Source organism: Labeo rohita, chromosome 3, assembly GCF_022985175.1.
Source record: "Labeo rohita strain BAU-BD-2019 chromosome 3, IGBB_LRoh.1.0, whole genome shotgun sequence".
Lineage (NCBI taxonomy): Eukaryota > Metazoa > Chordata > Actinopteri > Cypriniformes > Cyprinidae > Labeo > Labeo rohita.
The window spans coordinates 33,738,839-33,763,491 of NC_066871.1; the positions used below are offsets into that span (position 1 = coordinate 33,738,839).

The 24,653-nt window shown below is 36.6% G+C and overlaps 1 protein-coding gene across 1 annotated transcript in view; it reads right to left on the reverse strand.

Moving 5' to 3' along the window:
- nherf1b (NHERF family PDZ scaffold protein 1b) overlaps nt 1-23,163 on the reverse strand; it is a 37,257-nt gene extending 14,094 nt beyond the window's left edge. Inside the window, 2 exon segments of the mRNA XM_051102013.1 lie at nt 5,769-5,939; nt 22,490-23,163. Coding sequence (XP_050957970.1) covers nt 5,769-5,939; nt 22,490-22,978 — 660 coding nt within the window. The 5' untranslated portion in view covers nt 22,979-23,163.
- Between the last annotated feature and the right edge of the window lie 1,490 nt (nt 23,164-24,653).

The following is a 24,653-nucleotide window of genomic DNA, read 5'->3' on the forward strand; positions in this document are numbered from 1 at the left end:
CTTTTTATGATGGATGGATGCACTTTATTGAGGTTCAAAATCTCAACACCCATTCACTGGCATTATAAAGCTTGGAAGAGCCAGGACATATTTTATATATATATAACTCTGATTGCATTCGTCTGAAAGAAGAAAGTCATATACACCTAGGCTGGCTTGAGGGTGAGTAAATCATGGGATAATTTTTGTAGGGCTGCCCTTAACTAAAGATTTTTCTGGTCGAGTAGTAGTCGTTAATTTTAAGCATTAGTCGACTATTAGTCGCATGTTTATTAATAATAAATATAAATTATAATAATGAGCCTTTAATTGCCTACATACCCTAATGAGCACTCAAGCGCAGACAAAAAAGGCTTGTCACAGAACAGCGGCAGATATAACTATGAATGTGTCTGGGAAAAAAGAACACTGCATTAACCTTTTAATAATTTATTGATAAACTAGTTCTTTCTTTGTTTTTGGTTTTAGAGATGAAGTCGGTGACACTGACTCATCATCTCCACATTAATGGATGTGCCTGTATGCATGTTTCATATGGATTACATAGTCTGAGAATATTTGTTTTCCATTTGAATTGGTTCATTTAAAAGTAGATATTTCACTTTGTATAGATACTCAAGTTCACAGACACCGAGACGGCAGAAAGCGCATCCTGTTTGCTTTCATTATTTTACAAAAGCACAAAATTTTGTTGTTATTGTGAATGCATGCAAATAAATGTAGAGTCTGTTCAGATTTGAAAGATGTATTACTCTTATCTCTATGACCAAAAATGACCGCACCGGCGCCTCCATCTGTCATGTAGTGAACACATTACTATTTAGCTTCCACACTCCGAACAGACACTTCAATAGCACAGAATTTTCTAGGTTAACATCAGATATAAAGCCATATTTGTGGTTGATGAATGATAGGTGAGCGTTTGGATGTCCTGCCTAATGTACTATTACCATATAGATCAGCTGTTGATGATCTGTCCGTCACGGACTGCATGAATTTGCCACTTTCTGTGGATTTTTTTAGAGATTTTTAAGTGACTAATAAAATGCGTAAAAGCACTCGATTCCCGCTGAACATTTTGGTTGTGTGGACTTTCACTGAATGGACAAAAATGATGAGAGAATATCTTCATTTGTGTTTCAAAGACATTTCAAAGTCTTATTTTCAGGGTTTAGAACAACATGAAAGAAGAATTTCAATGTTTTAGTTGAACTATGCCTATAAGTGTTAAAAAAAGACTGGATTATAGCATATTGCTTGCAGTATACAGAGTATATGGTACACAACAGTATATATAATTCAAACAGTAGTATACTATCCACCTTATTATAGAAGTAGAAGTAAGCTGTTTTTTGTGAATGTGAATGACGAGAATGACGATTCAGTAGCCACTAGAAGTTATTAAGAAATAACAGCAAAATTATTTGTGCTACAAACAAGCATTTTATAACAATATAACTTAAAATATTAGCAAACAGCAGTTTCCAATATTAAGTAGCATAACTGACTGTTTTTGTACAGCTAAAATAACTGGAAGTGAATGATACATTCAAGTCACAAATGTCCACATCCATTCTTATATTAAAAATAGGGTGGATATTGTATTCTATTGTTAAGGTCATTATAATACATATGTAATGTCAACGTCAAATCAAAATGAATACAGTTGCACAATTCGTCAGCCCAAAGAAAAAAATAAATATTAGAATTATTGCTTAATATTTCAAATAATCCACTAAAACAATGTCACTAAGCGCCTAAATTTCCCATACCCTCTCCAACAATCACCTGGCTCAAGAAAAATAGCTTGAGAATAAAGTTTCATGTTGACTTTAAGTCAGTGAGAAAAATAAATACAGTTAAGCTCCATGTTTGCGTCTACTTCGTAATACAGGAAATTGAAGATTGCACTACATTGTGGGATATTGTGTACAATATGCTCTTTTGTATATCCACATATTCTGTGCATACAGACATTATATAGTATGCATTGTATACAGTATACAACATACCACAGAAATTGCAGTAGTACAGTAGTGTGTTGAATGCAACATTGAAAATAGTCTGCAACTACTCATACTCAAATGAAGAAAAATCACTTTTTTGGTGTTACCCTGACGTCTATTTTTAGATGCATTATTCACATCTTCACTGTTCCAACAAAGAAGTGTTTATCGAAGCAAGGATTCATTTTTCAATATTATCAGTCTCCTTTCCTGCTGTCCGAGGAAAGGATATCCTGTGTCTTTAATTCACAAACACTGAAGCATTACACGTTCCTCCAAAAAACACGAGAGACTTTTGTGTAAACTGAATAGAGAGGAAAGTCAAGGGCAAATCTGACTAAATTGTGACTTGAAATATTTATTATTTAAAATTTAACATTAAATATTCATAAACATTGATTTATTAAACATAAATAAATGATAAAAGTCGATGCAGATTGCACTTCAGGTGGCATTTAAAGGAAAAGATCACACGAAATGGAAATGGCGTCATTACTTACTCACTCTTAAATTTTCCTTACTCACTCTTTGGTTTTTCTGACCTCACATTGTCCTTCCAAGGAATGCAGTGATTCATGCTGACAAACTTTAAGAAAGACAAGCCAGACTTGAAAAATACAGAAGCTCACTGTTAAAGTTAAAGAGTTTGACAGCATTACTATCCTCAATTTGTGTTTCACACAACAACGAAAGGAATATGGGGTGTGAACGACATTTTCATGACTAAACTACACCTTTAAGCAGAAGAAAGGACAGCGCTGGCATGTTCAGATAGCTTAAGGTGCGATGCGAGGCGCTCTGGGAACAGCTCTCCCCGTCTCTCGGTGCGTCTATATGTGGAATGAGGGTGTGTCCGTTAGCGGAGCTCAGGCCCCGGAGAGGAAACAGACAATGTGCGCTCAGCAGGAACAATAGCTGCCTGTCCAACACAAAGAGCCCCGCTCGCAGTACGAGGCCTGGAGGCCCCTCTGGGACAACAAAGACCCCTCCATCTCTCTCCTCCCTCTGCTTCCTTCCCTCCCTTCACTTGTTCACTGGTGGCCTTTCTGTGGCTCTCGCTCCGGATGAAGCAGCTAAACTCAAGAATTACAACTCGCCCAAAAACAAGCCAGGGAAAACCTTACAGAAATATACACCTACTCATTTGTTATTTTTGGTATTATTTATTTTGTCTACAAAATGATTACGTATTTGAAACCATTCAGGAACAAAACACCATTGTGCGGTCACAGACGCACAACACCTCTGCTGTGACTGTTTGGATAGTATTATAGTGCAAAAAAGAGCAATATTGACAATACTGTGTCTACAATGTTACTTAATATTTATTTTTTATAAACAAATGTTATAGTTGTCATCCAAGATGTTAATGTCTTTCTTTCTTCAGTCAAAAAGAAATGAAGGTTTTTGAGGAAAACACTCCAGGATTTTTCTCCATATAGTGGACTTCAATGGGGATCAACACGTTGAAGGTCCAAATTGCAGTTTCAATGGAGCTTCAAAGAGCTCTCCGAGGCATAAGGTTCTTATCTAGCCAATCAATCAATAATTTTCTTAAAAAATTAAAACGTGTATACTTCTTAACCATAAATGCTTGTCTCGCACTAGCTCTGTGATGCATGTCTATGACATTGCATAATCACGTTGAATTAGTTCTTTATCTGTGTACATCAGTTCAAAAAGGTATGTCAGGATGAAAAATTCCATCTCATGTTCTCCTCCAACTTCAAAATCGTCTGACAATGTTGTTTTACCTTTTTTTGTAAAGGGCTTTTGAGTTTCTTTGCACGTTTGCTTTGTAAACTGGGTTGGTACTTTTGCCTACGTCATGCGTGACCTTTCCAACGTGGTGCAAAATGAGCATTTTGGTTAAAATTAGTATTGGTATAAATTAGTTAGTTTTTTTTTTTTAGACATTTTTTTAGAAAATGACCAATCATTTCATTAGACAAGACCCTTATTTCTCAGCTGTAGAACCTTTTGAAGCTACATTAAAACTCCAATTTGTACCTTTAGCCCACTGACCACCACTATATGGAGAAAAATCTTGGAATGTTTTCCTCAAAAACCTTCATTTCTTTTTGACTGAAGAAAGAAGGACGTGAACATCTTGGATGACATATGGGTGAGTAAATTATCAGGAAATTTTATTCTGGAAGTGAACTAATCATTTTACTATATGACATGTTATAAATATAAAATAGCATTCAACAACATTTTGTGCCCTCTTGAATTATTTGAGGCCATTTTTCATTAATTCAAGACAAAACACTACAGCTAAAACCATTGTTTATTTCATATACTGGTTAGTTTTCGGGCTATTCTGCTTTCATTACTTGTCTTCTTTCAGACAAGCAGAAAGAAAACACCCAAAATACAAAATGTTATTACACATTATCCATTTTCATCTGTAGGTTTCAAGATATATATTTTTAAAGGTCATTTTCTTAAAATGAGCTTTTTCTCCTGCACTGAGAAAGAAATCTCCTCTTTAAAACATTTAAACTTTATATCCAAACAATTTTATTCCTAAAGACTTTGTAGTTTATTTATTTATTTATTTTCAGTTTTTTTATTATCTTCTGACTTATGGTGTCATAAGTTGACTTTATCCAATGTTCAGATTTCTGTTCTGGAAAATTATGCACAAAATAGTGCATATGTAGATTAGAATGCCTAAATTCTATATTTAAGCAAACATTTCAGAAAACTTGAAATATAAACCAATTGTCTTAAAGGGGTCACTGGATGCCCTTTTCCACAAGTTGGAATGATTCTTTAGGGCCTTCATGAAATCTTTGCAACATACTTTAAATTTTTTTTTTTTTCCTCAATGATCACATAAAACAACACCCTTTTTACCTTGTCAAAAGCAGCTCTGACCTGTTATGTCTCTTTAAATACAACAACACATTGTTTGGTTCAAAATTAACGATTTTTCTTTTATGCCAAAAATCATTACGATTATTTAGCAAATTTCCTACCATAAATATATCAAAACTTAATTTCTAATTAGTAATATGTATTGCTAAGAACTTAATTTGGACAAATTTAAAGGCGATTTTCTCAGTATTTAGATTTTTTTGCACCCTCAGATTTCAGATTTTCATATAGTTGTATCTCGGCCAAACCACACATCAACGGAAAGCTTATTAATTCAGCTTTCAGATGATGTATAAATCTCAATTTTTAAAAAAAGCTGACCCGTATGACTAGTTTTGTGGTCCAGGGTCACATATGGGACAGTCCGTCAGCGGTCATGGGTGGGGCTTGAGCAATGTGACATCATACTGCTCAGAAAATCAAAACAGCTTCATAATTAAGACTGTTTAGGTTTCTTGGGAATTAAAAAAAGGAGTGAATGTATTTTTATCATTGTAGGGTGGTTGTGTCCACACACTGCAAAGACGCATTTATATGCAAACACCATGTAAAGGTGAATCTCCTCTCTCAAATATCACGAGGGTGATGTGCTTGATTCCAGAGCTCTCGCCCTCGTCACTCCCAGAGTCTCTGCTTTTCTCTTCCGAACAGGATAAGCTCAAAAAAAAGCTACAATGTACAAATTTCCCTTCCAGGAACGGCGTTTCCAAGTCATAATAATGCTATACTTGGAAAAGTATAAATCCATCATTTTTATTGTAACACCCAAGAATTTTCTCACCAAATGTTATGTAACCGCTTCAAAATATTTGATTTTGGCCAAAGCACGTGTATCATTTATGGACAATGAAATTCCTAAGTACATTCCAAAAGTTTTACCTGTATCAACCGGTCTTTGGGCTTCAGGCCGGATCTCTGTGCTGGCGAATCCTCATCTATAGCTCTGATGTACTGGCCGGGCCTGTTTTTTTCGCTGTGCAGGTTAAAGCCAAAGCCACTGGGGCCTTTCTTAATGACACATAGCCGGGGTCTGAGATGGAGCTTCAAGTCCTATAGGACAGACAAAACACAACATCAGCACAATGAAACAGAAGCACGTTCTACTGGAATGCAGGAAGTTTGGCGTCTCAATGTCTGTGCCCTTCATCTTATAGGATATCGTTTTATATAGTATCTTAAAGAGCAGAAGTCCTTTACCTCAGAATCCAAGAAGGCCTCATTAAAAACAAAGGTCGGTTACGTAAACTGCTTAGTCTGGTCAGGTCATCTCATTTTTTTAAACTTGGTTGTATAAAAAGGTAAACTGGCTGCTTTGAATACGAAAAGTAAGATACTTGCTTCTTGACTAAATGCTAGTTGGTGAGACTAGTTCTTAAGACACAGTCTTAGCATATCGTCTGTTTATGCAACTGTCCGCTGACCAAAACCAAATGACCGCAATTATATTGCATAAGGCACAAACAAAAAGCACTTAATGCCTAATTTTCATGTGACTGTCATTCGGCTGAGAACCTTTCCTTTGTGAAAAAAGTACACTTACGCATACTTAAAAAAAAAAGGGAACTTATTATGGAAATAACATACTTTAACCCTTTAACTGTCATTCCTATTGTTGAACACAGACATAAAAATGTATTATCCAGACTTAAATTTTATATTTAAATGTGAAATTAATGTAATGTTTTCCGACACTTAAATGCATGCTATTTACAAATAAAAATAAAATATATTATTGTTTAAATTGATATTAAAAATATACATGTGCTGTCAAAAATGATTCATTGCGATTAATCGCGTCCAAAATAAAAGTTTTTGTTTATATGTGTGTGTACTGTGTATATTTATTATGTATATATAAATACACACACATGCATGTATATATTTAAGAAAAGTATGTAAAGTTTATATATTAAAATATTTATATATAATATAAATTATATGAATATAAATATATACATGCAAATTAGGGCTGTCAAACGATTAATCGCGATTATTCACATACAAATATATAATATAAATTCTATAAAAATTGTAATAAATACATATACTTGTAAATATTTTTTAAATATATATATATATGGATGTGTTTGTATTTATATATATATACATAATAATTACACACAGTATACACACATATATTAGGCAAACCTAAACGTTTATTTTGTATGCGATTAATCGCAATTAATCGATAGACAGCCCTAAGTCAAATATATTTACATTTTTTCAAAACATATACTGTATGGGTGTATATTTATATATTAATCATGTTATATTTGTATACATTTAAAAATGTAAAATATATAACAATACTAAATAATATACTACAGGTAAAATTGTAATCAAGTACTTTACAAGTTTATATGTGCTTTAGTATGTTAGTCAGTACTTCAAAATAAGTGTAGTTTTTTTAAAACACAACAAAAGATTATTAAAACAATGATTTAAAATGTACTTTAAAGTAAAACTTTAAAAGTGTACTCAAGTGTATTCCATTATATTAAATGATCTGCAAGTACAATGTATTTTTAAATATACTATTAGAATTGGAAATACACTAAGTGCACATTGAAATCCAAGTTGTTGGGTTGCTGTCTATGTAGGGTCAGAAAGCTCTTGGATTTCATCACAAATATCTTAATTTGTGTTCTGAAGATGAACGAAGGTCTTACAGGTTTGTAAACGACATGAGGGTGAGTAATTAATGACTGAATTTTCATTTTTGGGTGGACTATCTCCTTAAGTGCACTTCTTTTTCACATGGGTTGTTGTAAAGTTAAACAGAGGAATAGGCCCAGACAGAAGGATGTTTTCCCTTTGTCCCGAATGTGATGGAAGTGGACAGCACACAGGATGAGGTCACCTGATTACGAGCCACCCCTCACTGTTCTCACACGGCACACGTACAGTGCATTGTCATCCAGGAAAATAACACCCTTCCGCTCCGTTCAGCAAGTTGGGTCTTTTTATAGTTTTTTTGGACAGCATTTCAAACTACTATTTGTGTTTAATGCGCCATCGATTATATTTAGCCTAGAGAACCGTAGAATGAAAAAACAGATTTCAACACAGGCGGTTTTGCAATCCCACCCTTAACAGTAATGGGAAACAATTTAATTTTCCTTGTGGGTGCAATAAACCTAAGTCGGGGTAGGCGACATAGTCATATGTATTTTCATATCATACTTTCATGAGTTCATAAGGTTTGTTCATGTGATTAAATGCAAACACAAGCAATGGTAACAGTGAAAACAGGATGAACAATTACAATCAAGCACATAAAACACCACCGCAGAGCCTTCCTCCAATCCCAGCTTTTTCACTCTTACACACAGCGCTACGGCAGCATTTCCTCTCTGTTGGGCTCAAGCGCAGGAAGAGCTGGACTTCCTGTGGACCACACCTGCTTTCCACTGTCAGAAACAATGCGGAACACCACCCGCCTTCATCCACCCTGAACCGCAGCACAACTCACACGCTCCATCACAGGGCCGTCAGCCCGGCGCTCTGCCTTGGGCGGCACTCTGAAGGATGGGTGGACGTCGTGTAGACGAATCACTCTGTGAGGGGTGTAACCTGCCCTGATGAATAGTTCTGCTGCTTTTAAGACACATCTTAACCTCCACTCTGAAATCTATAAATAAACGTCTGATCATTCTGCCAACTTGAATAAATCAGTCAGACTTTCCACAGTGGATTATGTAAATGTGGATCAGATGTGTTGCTACATTTGGTTACATAATATATATCACTGCACTGTATTGGAAAAAAGACTATGATATATACTTTGAAATGTTCACTAGGTGACTTGAATTGGTTTGTTAGGAAAGAACTAAGGATGATAACTATAACATGAACTGTAAATCTGAAGTTTTAATAATGGCTCTAATTATGTGAGAATAGGGACGTCGACAACACAACTGTAACAATAATGCGCAAAATATTTTTTCCTAGATAATGAACTATAACAACATTGTCAGCCAATCAGAATCCACACAGAATTATAGAACTTAACTGGATAGCTCACCAAAAAATGAAAATTCTGTCATTAATTACTAATGTTCCAAACCTGTAAGACTTTCGTTCATTTCGGCATGAGAATGACATGAGAATGACATCAGTTAAATTGCAGCAATCTGACAATGTTACTAATCACGATTACGCAATTTTTATAAATTATCTAAACCTGTGGTTCTCAACTCCAGTCCTCAGGGCCCAATGCTCTGCACATTTTGTACGTTTCTGAATTTGAAACACTCAGTTCAGTTCACGGATCTTTGTCCTAATGAGCTGATGATCTGAATCAGGTGTGGTAAATAAGGGAGACATACAAAATGTGTGGAGCAGTGGGCCCCGAGGACTGGAGTTGAAAACCACTGATCTGAGCCAAATTAAATGACTGATCCCATTGAATTTTTGTCAGTATATGCTTCGCTGCTCTTTCCCAATTCCACGCCGGGCCACCGGCCCCATCATCAATTCAACAGAGGATGTGTTGTGCCTCTCACGCGGAGGAATCTAAGAGAGGGCATGGAATCTGAGGAATCTGCTGCAATCACAAAAGCCTGTCCATCTCGTGAGGAGGCACCATTGAAATGAAAATGGGAGGAACCAAGGTTTGGCTTCGACAGAACATCCTGTGTACACAACCCCGGCCTTGACCTGAGATCAGCCCTGTCAAACCCGACACAATTACAGCAACTGCCAAGACCAAAAGAAGGGAGTTTGTACATATTTTGGGTTGCTTTACTACTCGCAGTTCACCGGGAGACCAATAAATTGTGTGAATGAAACACAGCTGAGGTTGAATCAGTCTAAATTCAAGGAAGAATCCAAAATGCAAAATTAATCCTCTGTTCATGCCCAAAGAGAAGAAAATTACATATGCTGTATCACAACGTCCAAATCAGAGTCCTAACCTCGGTTGCACAGACATGATGTGCTGTGATCTGAAACAGGCTGTTCAAGCGAGATATGCAATGGAAAAATATCAGAAGAAGCCATCTGGAAAAATGGATCACAATACCTTTCCCTTTTCATTCACTCCTATTCTCCCTGCAAATGCACATGAGACAGACCAACCAGAAAATTAGTTTTTTGCCACATTAGAACTAAAGAACTCAAATTAGAGACCTTTTTTGCATGCATAATAACTCCACAGCAAATAGCTGTCTGGGGGCATCGCTAAGATGTAATATAATATCTATATCATAGAACATTTTATGCAGACAAAGAGAAGATCATGTTTTGTGCAGCCATACAAGTCATAGCATTTTCCAAAGTGTTCATGAATATCTTCTCACAGCTTTAAATTTCATGACACAGCAAGATAATATTTTGCAAACTGAGTCAGCTGATTTGATGTTAAAGGAGAAGCTGTAGAAGTCTGAAGTGTGTTTCCTGGCTCTAAAGCTGTACATTGCAACACTAGCAGAAATGCTGTCGGGTGGAAATAAACAAGAAATAAAATGTTTTTGCTTGCTTATTTTTGTTAGATATTTCTTGTTGACTGGTGATTTCCTGATAAAGGATTGCTCATCCTAAAAAATTACATAACATAGTAGACAAAGTGAACGATAAACCCCGAAACCAGCCTTAATTATTAGATTTGCATATTCAAATGACTGTACCCGATACTATGCAGGAATGTAGCTTTGACTAGGCAAAGGAGTGCTAGTGTGTAGCTGGCTAAAAATCGTATCATCCATATACAATTCTACAGTCATATCATCAATAATCTTTCTGTCATTCCTATCTTACATACTTGAAAATACAGAACAGTCCTGGTGGTTTAAGTCTCGGAGGCTTTCTACATTGATTTTGCATGTTCTTCCAGTACTGGCATGGGTTTCCCATCAGGAGCTCTGGTTTCTCCCATAATCCATGACTAGATTATGAGACTAGAACTGTGACTGACTGTCCATCCAGCACTGGAGTGTCCAATCCTGCTCCTGGAGGGCCAATGTCCTTTAACCTGGCTAAACACACCTGTCTGGAAGTTTCTGGTAATCCTGAATACCTTGATTAGCTGGTGTAGGTGTGTTTAATTTAAACTGGAGCTGAATGACACGGGCCTTCCAGGAGCAGGATTAGATACTCTTGGTACACTCTAAAAAATGCTGGGTTATTTTTTAACCCAAATGCCAGGTTCAGTTTATTGGGTCATTTATTGGGTTGTTTTTAATATTTTATACAGGTGCTGGGTTATATTTTTATTTTTATTGATTTCATTTATAAAGTCTTTACTGTGCTGTAAATTGTATTATTTGACACAAAGCAACATAAGGATGAAATGTCAGTCATTTCATATGATGGAAACACCTTTTGCCTTGCATAAAATAAATGGATTTTATTCGTTAGTACTGAGTTTAATTTAATTTGATGTTAAAATACGTTCTTTAATGTCAGTACTGCTTATTTATGGGCAGGTTTTGGAGTCAGTCATGACATCTTTGAGCTATGAGTAAAATGCGAGGCCATGATCTGAAGTTCGCAGTTAACCCGGCGAACAGCAGCTCTTCAATGTCTCAGATTTCGATGACACTGCAGAATTGGCGCTATTTCGGTAAAAAGTGATTACAGAGAACGGTTGAATACACTAAAATTAAAATGCTACTTTTAAATGTTACATCTTTGATGTCTAAAATGCTTGTTAAATGAGCTTAAATGTATGTAATATTGTAAACTATGCTGTATTTACCCAAATAAATTAAACTTGTCCATGTGTTCTTGCTTAATTTTAAATGTTTAAAATGATTATTGATTATTATTCTGTGTGTGTGTTTTTTTTTATAAGTTCCAGTCAATTTTAAGCCAGCAATAAAATATTTTTTAAACAATAGTTGACTTAAATAAAATAACCCAGCATGTTTGGTAAAAACATTCAACCCAATCAGCTGAGTCAAAATAACCCAGCATGTGTTTTGTCCAATATTTACCCAGTGTTGGGTTGCCAAATAACCCATGTTGAGTTGTTTTTAACCCAGTGTACAGAGTGTTTCCCAGTGTCATGCAGAGTCAGACTCAAGTCTGTCTCAAGTCTGAGTCCAAGACCATATTTTCTATGATTAGTTGAGACCAGCTCATCCAAGTCCAGACCAAGTCCACATGCTCCCAAAAACATAGTCTCAAACTTGTGATAGACTGGAGTCTGGTCTTTCCTGTTGAAAAACCAGCATATTCAGGTTAGGTGTGTTTTGAAGTATGGCAGCTGGTTTAAGCTGGTTCTTAGTTGGTCATGAGCTGGTTTAAGCTGGTCCTGAGCTGGTTATAACTTGGCTATGAGCTGGTCCTGAGCAGGAGCTAGTTAGGACTTAGGACCATCACGTGACCAGCTCAAACCATCTGTCATGCTTCAAAACATACGTAACCAGCATATGCTGTTTTTTTCAACAGTGTTGTCTGGAGTACTAAAACACTAATGCTTTCCTGTCTACAGCCCACAATACAGGCATAGACACTAGCATAATCAAGACCTTACATAGGACAAGCGGTCTGGAAAATGATTGGAAGATTGGTTCGCCAACAACCAAGTGTTTGCCAACTTTGTTCTTGGTGGCACACCGACAGGCACACCCTATGTTCAAACTCTCTCTAAACAAACACCTGATTCATCTAAGCTTGTTAGCAGAGACTCCAAGACTGGAAATGGATGGGTCAGATAAAGGAGACATCCAAAATGTTGGTTGCCTCTACAAACAAGGTTGGAAAATATTGTACTGTAGATACATATGGTAGATGGGTTTTGTTGGCTATGTGGGGGGTTTTTATGCAACAATGTTGACTAACAGTTTACTAGAATACACTCAAATGTAAACCCTCTGATGAAAAATATTTACACATTTCTCTAATACATAAATAATTCCCTAGTGAACTTCCTGTCTAGGAACTACACAAATTACAGTGGACTGATCCCCACATGGTCACTGTATGACACACATCACATCTGTGCTAAGGCTTGATAAGTCAAACAACAGCTTCCACAGAAATAGAAGATGGAAAACATTTCCGTTCACAGCTTCATTTCACCGTGTCGGGTCCAAAGTTCACCCATATTAGACCAAATGGCCTGCAAATGATCAACCTCACTGTCAAGCTTGCCCAGCTCTAGGCTACATGACCACAGATGACGTAAAACAAAAACAAACAGTGCATGTTCATGAGTCAATAATAAACTTGTACTCTTGTTCTGGTAGCAGGTGGTGTATTACTGAACTTTCCTGGAATTGTACCGGAGCTATTGAATGGACAAACATGTCCCATAAATGAGCCCCATTATGTCTTTGAATGAACTCCAGACAGCCCAGAGTCTATTCCTCACCTCTGGGAGCAAATCTATCACTCTCCGTCCTCAACAACTGGTACCTTATAGGTATATCCTTTATGGTATCCTGTAAGGGAGGAGTATCACATTCGCACAGGTGTTACTGAGTCACTTCAAAGTGAAACTGGCATTGTCTCCTCCTAAATCTACCTCATGGCAGTATTCATGCTGATGCAAACATAAGTTCTGACCCAAATATAGTAACTGTGAGACAACAGACTAAATTACATCAGAAACCCACTTGGGGTACCTCAGGGTTCGGTACGTGGCCCTTTCCTCTTCTTAACATATGTAGACTCTCTGGGACCAATTATTTGCTTAATTATCTCCTGTATCTCAACACATTGTACTGCATGCATTCATGATCCTGATCAAGCTGTGCTTGTAACCAGTGTCACTGCCCAGGGTGGAGATGCTAATCTATTTTAGACTGATAGAGTTTGACATTCTGGTTTTGTTTATTGTCAGAGTAGCTGCTATCCACAAACCCCAAGAGGAAAAATCCTTCTTGATCTGCCCTTCCTCTGACCAGCCACCCAAAACCACTGACCTGTCTATGAGTTTGAGGTGGGTTTGGCCCCACTGTCACAATAGAAAGACCAGATCTCCACCCTGGACACTAGACGGAGAACACACGTAAGCAATCCTGGCTACTCTCAGAGGAACCTGCACCCACCCACCTCCATCTATACAGTCTGTGTTTACATACTAACAATCAACTGTTTCAAGCCATACCACACAGAGACTGGTGTTTGTTTATTAAAGGTACAGTGCAACTTGATCTCTAAATCCTCGGCTTTTACACTGACAACAATGTAGCAGGTCAAAATGCTACAAATCTAGGACAGGATGTTACCAGATGCTGGTAAAACAAACCAAACCGAACCAATGGAAATAAAATAAAACCAGTTTGAACATTCTGCTCACACATGGTTAAATAAGGTGATTTTCTCTTGAGTTTTGTTTCAGTTAACCGGTGCACACCAGCTTTTGGAAAACTAGTTTCATACCAACCAAACAAAACAATTGCTGATCTCACTCAAAAGCTTTGTTGTGAAAGAACCTGACAAAACCATCCATCAGAGGGAAGAGTCTGTCACATGAAGATCTCAAAGAAAAGCCGTTTCAATGAAATGAAAAGCTTTGCTGAACACACTACAGCTAACAAATACTCTCACATTACTGACTACTAACTGTGGATGCAGCCACAAGACCAAAAGTATTTTCTTGGTAATTAAAAAGGGCAGATCTAGGGTCAGATGATCTTCTTGTTGGTGGTGGACTAAGAGTGGGAGCACTGCTCCTACATCAGTGCTTACAGACAGGGGAAGTGTGATATCTGCACATCCATGAAAAACAATCAGAGGAAACTGCTCTCAGCTTTCTGGAGTGCCTGGTCTGGCAGCGGCTCCAAGAACAGATTCCCACAGACTGACTACGGCCTCTTTGAAGATCCGCTTTCAAAAACATCCTGATCACATGATTACATGGTCTCTTCATAAGTGTTTTAATTATAAATTTGATTATATTTAAAAGCTCAAAATCAAAATATATACTGGATTTCATGTAAAAAACCCTCAAAAGTCCTTTTTGTGCCAACTTGCTTTTACAAAAAGTAGTATGAAGTAGATCATGGATCTTGTCCGGTCACTGAGATACCAGAGTAAATGCGCCCAGCTACAGAATGACGTATCCCAGTTCTTCCTGACAGAGGAGTTACGCAACAAATAGCAGTTGACCTGGAGAGTCGCAGTCAATTTAACCCAGCACAAAAGCACTTCCACGCAAGTAATTGCCTCAGAGAGAAGGCTTATGTAAGAGCAGTCATCTGTGCATGATTGAAAAACATCCCTGCTGTCCTCACAGATTTCATTCTGACTTCCCCTCAGCGCAGTACAGGAAAGCAACAGGCTTTTACAGGGAAAACTATGGGAAGAGTCATGTGGTGGTCATGAAAACATCGGAACGCAGCCTGGGTTTTCTCAGTCATTTCCATTCAAATGCTCCTGTTGTAATACAAATGAGAATTACAACTCTTGTATAATCACAGGATGGAAACTTGCAACATGAGCGGGTTTTAAAGGGTAGTTCTTTGCCTGAGGATAAACTCTGATTTCTTTGGAGTCCTGTGTGCAGTATGTTTTGCTTTTTTTGCCACATTTTTACAGGAAATGATTTCAAGAAGTGGAAAGAACAGTATTGTGACTTAATATGTGTACCAGGACATGCCCTAACTGCTAGGCCCAGTGTCACGTGTTGTTTTTCATGTCGGTAGGTTGAAGCATCCCAATAATGTGATATTTAGCTTCTGGAATGAGAATTTTACCAGGGGATCCCCACGAGAAAGTGTGTATTTTATCCCCCAGAACAAGATTGGGCTAATTTTGGGCTAGTTTTGAGTACCAGTTGGGCGGGATTTGCTATTAAAACCTGGCAACCCTGGCTAGGCCCTTGACTTGATTGCATCATTTTAACTAGGGAGAAAATCTGTACATTTACATTTGTCACAAATACTAAACTACAGTAAAACAAACAATGTTGGCTTGGCAAAACTTTTCAAACCCAAATCAGTTTAAAGGGTAGCTTGAAGAAAAAGATTGTGCACTTGTAGTGTACTTTAAATCTTAAAATAATGTTTTTTTGTTTTGTTTTGGTTTTTTTTACTGTATTTGCAGATAATATAATATTAATGAATTAGAGGCCACTTAAGTGTACTTACAGAGAGTACACTTTCAGGTTAACACAATTGTGACCCTGGACCACAAAACCAGCCTTAAGTAGCACGGGTATATTTGTAGCAATAGCCAAAAATACATTGTATGGGTCAAAATTATCGATTTTCCTTTTATGCCAAAAATCATTAGGATATTAAGTAAAGATCATGTTCCATGAAGATATTTTGCACATTTCCTACAGTAAATATATCAAAATTTAATTAATATGCGTAATATGCATTGCTAAGAACTTGCTAAAAGAACATTTGGACAGCTTTAAAGGCGATTTTCTCAGTATTTAGATTTTTTTGCACCCTCAGATTCCAGATTTTTAAATAGTTGCTTTTCAAAAGCTTATTTATTCAGCTTTCAGATGATGTATAAATGTCAATTTCAAAAAATTGACCATTATGGCTGGTTTTGTGGTCCAGGGTCACAATTAAGTGCAATTAAGTACTAAAAGTTTTAATTGTGTAAAATGAAAAGTTTTACTGTAGAGAACATTTTAAATTGTTATTAATTTTTTGTCATAAAGAAGTATACTTATTTTGATGTGGTAACTAACATAATAAAGCACATGTGAAGTACTTGATCATAATTTTAACTGTAGTGTGTTATTTGATATTACATTTAAAGTGAATATATTTTAAATGTATTCAGTTAGTTACACTACATTATTGCAAATGTGTACTTACAAATATATAACATATAAGTTTCAATAGTGATTACATTAAAATATATTTTCGTTTATAATAAATGTTTGTCAGTGCAGTCAGCAGTATTCTCTAACCATATTTCAAAGACAACAGAAGTAATTATGAAATTACATATAAAGCTGTACTTAAGTCCTTCATAAGTGGGTCGGAAAAGCACTCTTGAGTTCAAATAATTGCATTTAATATGAATTTAAAATGCAATTAAGTGCCCAAAAACATTACAATCAGTTCACGCTTAAGCAATTATTTTAAAGCATATTATTTTTGTAATGTATATTCTAAAGTATACTTCTTTTTCACAACATATTGCTAAGGTATCTTAAGCAGCTGCTAGGCAGTTTCTGAGTGCTTACTATTGTTTTTAAACTGGTTGCACAGGTACTAAAATGTACAAAAGCTGAGGCAGCACCTTTTCAAGAGGTACCGAAATGTACCATTTAGGTAGTAACATGTATAGTTTATATAGCAATCATCTGGTATAGATGATTGCTAGAGTGTTTACTAGGCAGCTGTTGATACACTCTTAAAAATAAAGGTTCTTTATTAGCATCAATGGTTCTATAAAGAACCTTGAACATCCATGGAACCTTTCAAATGCAGAAAAAGTTCTTTAGAGTTGAAAAAGTTTTTTAGATTTTTAGCTGTTCAAAATGGTTCTTTTAGGAACTGTTCACTGAAAGGTTCTTTGGGGAACCAAAACTGGTTCTTCTATGGCATTACTGCAAAAACACTCTTTTGGAACCTATTTTTAAAGGTGCGTTCACACCAAATGTGAAGCGAATATGCGCATCGTGTCACTCACTCTAGATTACTTGCGGGATGTTTTCTGCATCACTCATGTGAATAACAACAAGGCGCGATCAACCATGATAGAGATAACTACGATCGCTGCTTTGTACCTGCTGTTAAAGTCCCAAATATGCTGGAAAGCCAAACGCCTATTAATAGCCTATTAATCCTGCATTAATGTGTGTTACATTTTTCTGCTGTATATAAACTGACATTATTATTATTTTATTTTTAGCAGCATCTCTGTAGCCATACTAATAAAATACAATTACCACTACAACCGATTTTAATTGTTTTCTATGCTACAGATACCTATATTACAAATTTATGGCTACAATAATGCTGTCTTTAACTGAACTTGTCAATAAGCTCTTTGCTCTTTACCGCTCAAGTTGAATTTTTTTAACTTTGCGCCAAACGCGCCGTGCCTTTCGCGTTATTCGCGTTGACCAGTATGATTTCGCCTTTATTAGCGTCTTTGCATTGACTTTCTATGTAATCTACTCACACGAATAATTAAATTCGCATTTGGTGTGAATGCACCATAAGAGTGTAAGCAGTTGTTAATGTGTTTCAAGAGGTTACTAGGCAGTTGACAGTCAGACAGACTGGATTTGATGGACAAAAGCTCTAGGAAGCTCCAAGAGGAGTAACAATTACATGTTTTTAAAGGGGTCATCGGATGCCCATTTTCCACAAGTTGATATGATTCTTTAGGGTCTTAATGTGAAATCTATAACATACTTTGGTTAAAATTTCTCAGTGGCAGTGTAAAAAAAGCCCTTCTTATCATGTCAAAATCAGCTCTTTTTAGAACGAGCCATTCTGTTGCATGTTCCTTTAAATGCTAATGAGCTCTGCTCACCCTGCCCCTCTCTTCTGTGGGGTGACGAGTCATAATGTTTACTTTAGCCACGTTTAGTCGCGAAACTTGCTAACTAGCACCATATTAAGAAAGGCTACATCCAACAACAGAACACCTCAATCGCTTAATCTCAGACATTCTTGTTTTCTCCTGCACTGGAGGCGACACAGTGGCGGTTGGACTGTTACAGCTCACTCAGCTCATTTAGGGCGGGTCTAAGGTAAGACGGTCGTGTAAATCAACTATCGTACCTTGGTCGGTGTGACGCAACACCGACAAGAAGCTCAGAAAGGCCTGATTTGAAAAATGGGATATTGCTTATAAAGATGAAAAAAAAATACCACTGAGTGGATTTTTATCATTATAGGGTGGTTGTGTACACACACTGTCAACACACATTTATGTTCAAACAACTTGTAAAAGTAGGTTTTGCATCCGATGACCCCTTTAAGAAAAATATATGGAACATTGGATTTTTTTTCAAGCTGACCCCAAGATTGTCAATGTGACCCTGAGAGAAGACAGTCTTTTTGGTCCCTCATCCAATCAGACAGTTTAGGCTAGTGTATTTAATATGCAGTAGATCACTACAGGTGAAAAATGAATCCACACATTGAGAGCACAATGCCACAAGGGGCATTGTGGATAATTTGGTTATGCAGATGACATGAGAATGAAAAGGGGGTTTAGGCTGTAAACAGGACTGTCACCATGGGGAGCCCAGCTGTTGTGGAGTCTAGCCTTTTTCCTCCTTGAGTAATGTGCAAATCATTATCATGAGAGCAGTACACACACACACAAAAGAAAGCGCGGTTACAAGCGTCTGAACAAAAAATAGAGCCATCCGTGAGAAAAACACAACAAGTGCTTTCTCAGACAGCTGCGCTTCGGCTAAGCAAAATATAACCCTTCAGCTCTGAAACACACAGATGATCTGTTCCTCAGGTGAGCAGCTTTAAATGTTGGTGTTCCAGCTAACAATGTTCCTAAGACATCCTGGAACTGTGTGATCGGTTGTAGTGTGAAATTGTGTTTACTCAGGATCAAGGTTGAATGGAGTTGTTTGTCTTGTGTGAGAGCTGACTGTCTTCCTGTGCTGGACGTCCTCCTCAAACACACCAGCCACCCACAGTCAGCGACTGAAGCACTAGGTGTGCGATCTGCCAAGAGCACTGCAGTGTGTAGGTGTGTGTTTCACAGTTGTCATAGCACTCTTTTATAATTGCTTGAGGAATACAAAGCAATTTTTCAAATGCACATACGGACAAAAAAAAAATCTAAGCAATTAAACTGAATTAGTGGATGTAATGAGACATAAGGTATGACTAGATATGGTGACAAAGCTTGAGGACAGGATTTGAGTTAAAGGTTTGGTTTAGGCTTAAGTTTAACATTTACAAACAAGTACTGGGGCAGTACCATGGTTAAGTGATAAACAAATACCATATTCATATACCATGCATTTGCATGATGCTCCAAGGTACTTTAGAGATTACCATGGAAGTATCATGGATCAGGTACAAAAGACAATATCATAGTACTGTACTTTGTTAGTTATTTCATTATAACCTTGCATGAAGGTGCTACATTTACAAAAAGTACTGTGGTAGTACCATACGTTGATATATATGGGGTGATACAAGACTCTTTACGTTATTTGCAATTAAATGAAAATGTATTATAGTTTAAATTTATATTAAACGCAGTTAGCTGAACTTAGGAGTAGAACATCTTTATATATAATCTCATAGTAAAACATACTTTAATGTAATTTCTATTAATAATTGTATGTTATTACAGATTTCTACTGAAGTTCTATTTTTAGTTTAAAAGTAAGGTAACACTTTACAATTAGGTTCATTAATGAACATTAGTTAACTACTTTAGTTAACATGAACTAAGAATGAACAATACTTCTACAGCATTTATTAATTTTAGTTAATGTTAATGCTTTATTAAAATCAAGAGTTGTGCTTGTTGACATTAGTTAATCTACTGTGAACTAACATGAACTAACAATGAACGACTGTGTTTTCATAAACTAACATTTACAAAATTAATAAATAGTGTAATAAATGTTTTGTTCATTGTTTGTTCATGTTAGTTAATGCATTAACTAACAATAACTAATGGAACCTTATTGTAAAGTGTTACCAAAAGGAATACAGTATTCAACATTTGAAGTGGATCAAAACCTTTCATCAAAGTTGTCCTAAAACCAAAACAATACCCGTTTTTGTCTCAGGACAACTTTGATAAATATTTTTGATCCACTTCAAATGTTGACTACTGTATAATAAAATTATAATCAAGTACATGGGCTTTAGTATGTTAGTCAACACATCAAAATAAGTGCACTTCTTTAAAAGTGTACTTACATGAATTAAAAACAGTCCTGAAAGTGTCTCTCTTAAAGTACACTCAAAAGGCATTTATTTCATTAATATTATCTGCAATAGTTTTTAATAAACTTTTAAGATTCAAAGAACATTACAAGTATTAAAAATACCCTTTTTCACAAGGGTTTACATCCTTTATGTCCATGGTAAATGATTGTCATACCATGTTGACACATTAAAATACTCAGAAGAACACAAGCATACTAGAAGTATACCATTGTAATTTCAGGTACTTTTCTGTCAGATAATTGATATTTATAAGTGTTATGGTAGGTGTGGTAAGTTATTGTAGGGTAGACTGAGTACATTTGAGTCATGTGTACAGTTGAAACACCTTAAATGACTTGCATACACAGGAACCCCGAGCCATGATTATTGATATTAGTGTTCTCTCTGATCATGGGAAGTTTGATATATGTGCGTCTTTCCATACTGAAGATATCAGCAAATGTTTTTTTTCAAGGTGAGATTTTCATTTCACCATGTCCCTTTCACAACAAATAACTTATTATTCTTTAATGATTGTTAACATATATCATTGCAAATGTTACTCTGTGCTCTAAAACAGAAATACTTTATAACATTGTGTCATGCAAGGTCTTTTCATAATCTAAAGAAACATATCTCAGTGGGGTACAGTTGAGTGTATCAGCTCAGCTGTACCCAGATTGGTGCCCTATTGTGTCACATGTTGTTTAGTTGTACAGTGTTATGATAATAGGTTAAAAAGTCACAATTGCACACATTTGCAATTCCATTTGCAAAAGCCTCTAAATCCATCTTACGTTTTTCTTTAAAATTAGCATTTTTTTCTGGGTACTTTGTATAGGTTTCTATGTAAGTACTGGTACTTCTGATTAGGCTGAGGCTGGAATTTGGTGAGTTTGAAGTAAAAGTATTTGATGGACGTATACTATGTGTCAGGAGCATTCACTCAGTGTCATTATCTCATTTTTGACTGAGATGGCTTTTAGCTGGTTTTGCATCTGAACTCTTCATATATATATATTTGTGATATTTCAACTGTCTATTATTAATGGGTGGGTACAGTTGATACACCCTTTACAGGTCGTTATGCATACAGTATCAGTTCAATCTTACAAAATAAATTGCATATTCAGAAGCTGTGTGTGTTTGTGTACTGGTATTACCTATGTAAGTATAGTAGTACCAGTACATTCTAACCTGATGAGAACATCTTAGGTCCCCATGAGGAAACAAGATTCATACAGAATGATTGAAAATGTTAAAATACAGAAAGTTTTGAGTGATGCATAGGTTTAGGGGTAGGATTATATAATATACAGGTTTACATTTGTACTGTTTACATATATTTTCTAGTGTTAAATATTTGTTTCTGTTTTGTTCTATTTTGTTTTGTTTTTAAAAATTCTAAATCTGAATTTTAAAAAAAAAAATGCACAACTTTTGTAATTGCAATAAATGGTTAGCCAGCTTTAGAGCATTAAGAATGGGTGTCTCAACTGTACCATGGTACTGTTTCAGCTGTACACCATATGGGTACAGTTAAGACAAAAATGAGCTAATTGTGTAAAATATAAACTACTTAGCCTATGGCTAATATTTAAGTACATAAGCAAAAGAAATATGTGAAAAATCACTTCATTTCAGCATCTAGTTTTTGTGTAGTGATGAAAAAGCAGAGAGTGTCTCTACTTTACTATAAAAAACACAACAGCCTACTTATAAAAACATTCCTGAATATGCATTACTTCTGAAACTACCGCGGTAATTTTGAATCTGAGCGCCTGAATTAATGCACTTCTGGTCTCTCACCGTTTCTGAGCTCACTGATGTCCTGAGTTTCTCCACCACGGGAATGTGAACGGGAATGATTTCTCCTTTCCTCTCCGGCACCGGCGGCGGAGGCGGAGTGTCCTCCCGCATCATCTCATCGCTGATCTCGGGCTCATCATCACACTCGGGCACCGGAATCCCCTCTGTGACAAATTCCTTCAAACACTTCAGCTCGTGTTTCTTCAGCAGCTGGTCGGTGTCCACGTCCACCACTATGAGCTCCAGGTTCCCGTCGCTGGAGCGTATCCTCGCCACGACCTGCTGGTGGCTGTCGCTCTCCACTCGCTCTCCGTTGACGAACACCAACCTGTCCCCCGCGCGTAGACCGGCCAGCTCGGCGGGGGAGTCGGGCTCCACCAGGCGGATGAACTGGCCGCTTTTGCCCTTCTCTCCATGCAGATGGAAGCCGTACCCGTTCTCGCCCTTCTCCAGGACGCAGAGACGCGGGCGCAGAGTCTGGCTGGGCATCACGCGAGTCACCTGTTGATCGAATCTGACAAATAAATAGAAGTGAAGAATAAATGAGAGTCCTGCGCTCAGATGCTCACGGGTGAAGCATGTTATCCCGCTCGGCCTCAGTAAATGAAGGGATTTGTTGTTGATAAAGTATGAAGAGAAAGTTCTAGTGTTCGAGTGTTTGATCGGCAGCACATCAGCATCCAAATCCAGCCCATGGAGGAGTGACTCCTCTAGAACCTCCTCCTCTAATGGCTCTCTCTGCACTCATATAGAGAAACAGGGTGAATACGCTGGGACTTTTTTGCACTTTTGACTTACTTACCGTAATGTACACACTTCACAAATGACAAAACCAAAAATTCAGTTAGTGCACTTCGAAAGAGACGTCAGTGAATATCTTGAGAAGACGTGATATACGTGACCCTGGACCACAAAACCATTCATAAGGGTCAGTTTATTTATTTATTTATTTATTTATTTATTTTAATTTGATGTATGGTGGATAGGACAATATTTGTCCGAGATGCAACTATTTAAAAATCTGTAATCTGAGGGTGCAAAATAAATAAATAAATAAAAATCGCCTATAAAGTTGTCCTAATGAAGTTCTTAGCAATGCATACTGGAAATTTAGGAAATTTACCAATTATCTTCATGAAACATGATCTTTACTTAATTTCCTAATGATTCTTGGCATAAAAAATAGATTATTTTGACCCAAACAATGTATTTTTGGCTATTGCTACAAATATACCCTTGGTACTTAAGACTAAGGTTTTGCGGTCCACGGTCACATATGAAGAAAATAAAGAAAAATCAAGGTAACTCTTGCAAGCAGACTATTTTCAAATCAAATATTTTCCAATGCAATTTAAAAAGCGTAGTTTTGCTATTTTAGTCAATATTTTGTTGCATAACAAACATCAGCTTAGATTTTTTTTTTTTTTTTGGATTTTTTCTGATTTATGTCCTTGTGAATCCGTGTCAGATTTTTAATTTTTTTTGCCGTGTGAAGGAGCAAATGTGGGGAGGTTAGTTGTCACATGGGTTATATCTTATATCTGGGTTCTGAGTCAAACTGTGCGATTCTGTTTTCTCTGTTGTTTTTTAAACACTTCTTCAAATTTGTGTTCCATTTTGCTTAAAAGTAGCCTAATTAAAGGAATAGTTCACCCAAAAATTCAAACTCTGTCATTACCCTCATGTCGTTCGAAATCTGTATAACCTTTGTTCACCTTCAGAACACAAATTAAGATATTTTAGATGAAATCCGAGAGCTTTCTGACCCTGCCTAGACAGCAACACTGACACATTCAACACCCAGAAAGACAGTAAGGACATCTGTAAAACAGTCTGTAATTTTATGAAGCTACGAAAATACTGAATAAAATACGAAAATAAAAATAACGACTTTATTCAACAATTCTTCTGCTCCAAGTCATGTCCTCCTCCATTAGCGAGAGTACCATGACGTATGTGTAAAATTAATGTTGAACCACTGATGTCACATGGACTATTGAATGTGTCAGTTGTTTATGCTGTTTATGCAGGGTGAGAAAGCTCTTGGATTTCATAAAAAGATTTTCATTTGTGTTACAGGTTTGTAACGACATGAGGGTGATGAGGGAGGGTAATTAATGACAGAATTTGCATTCTTGATTAACTATCCCTTTAAATATCCTAT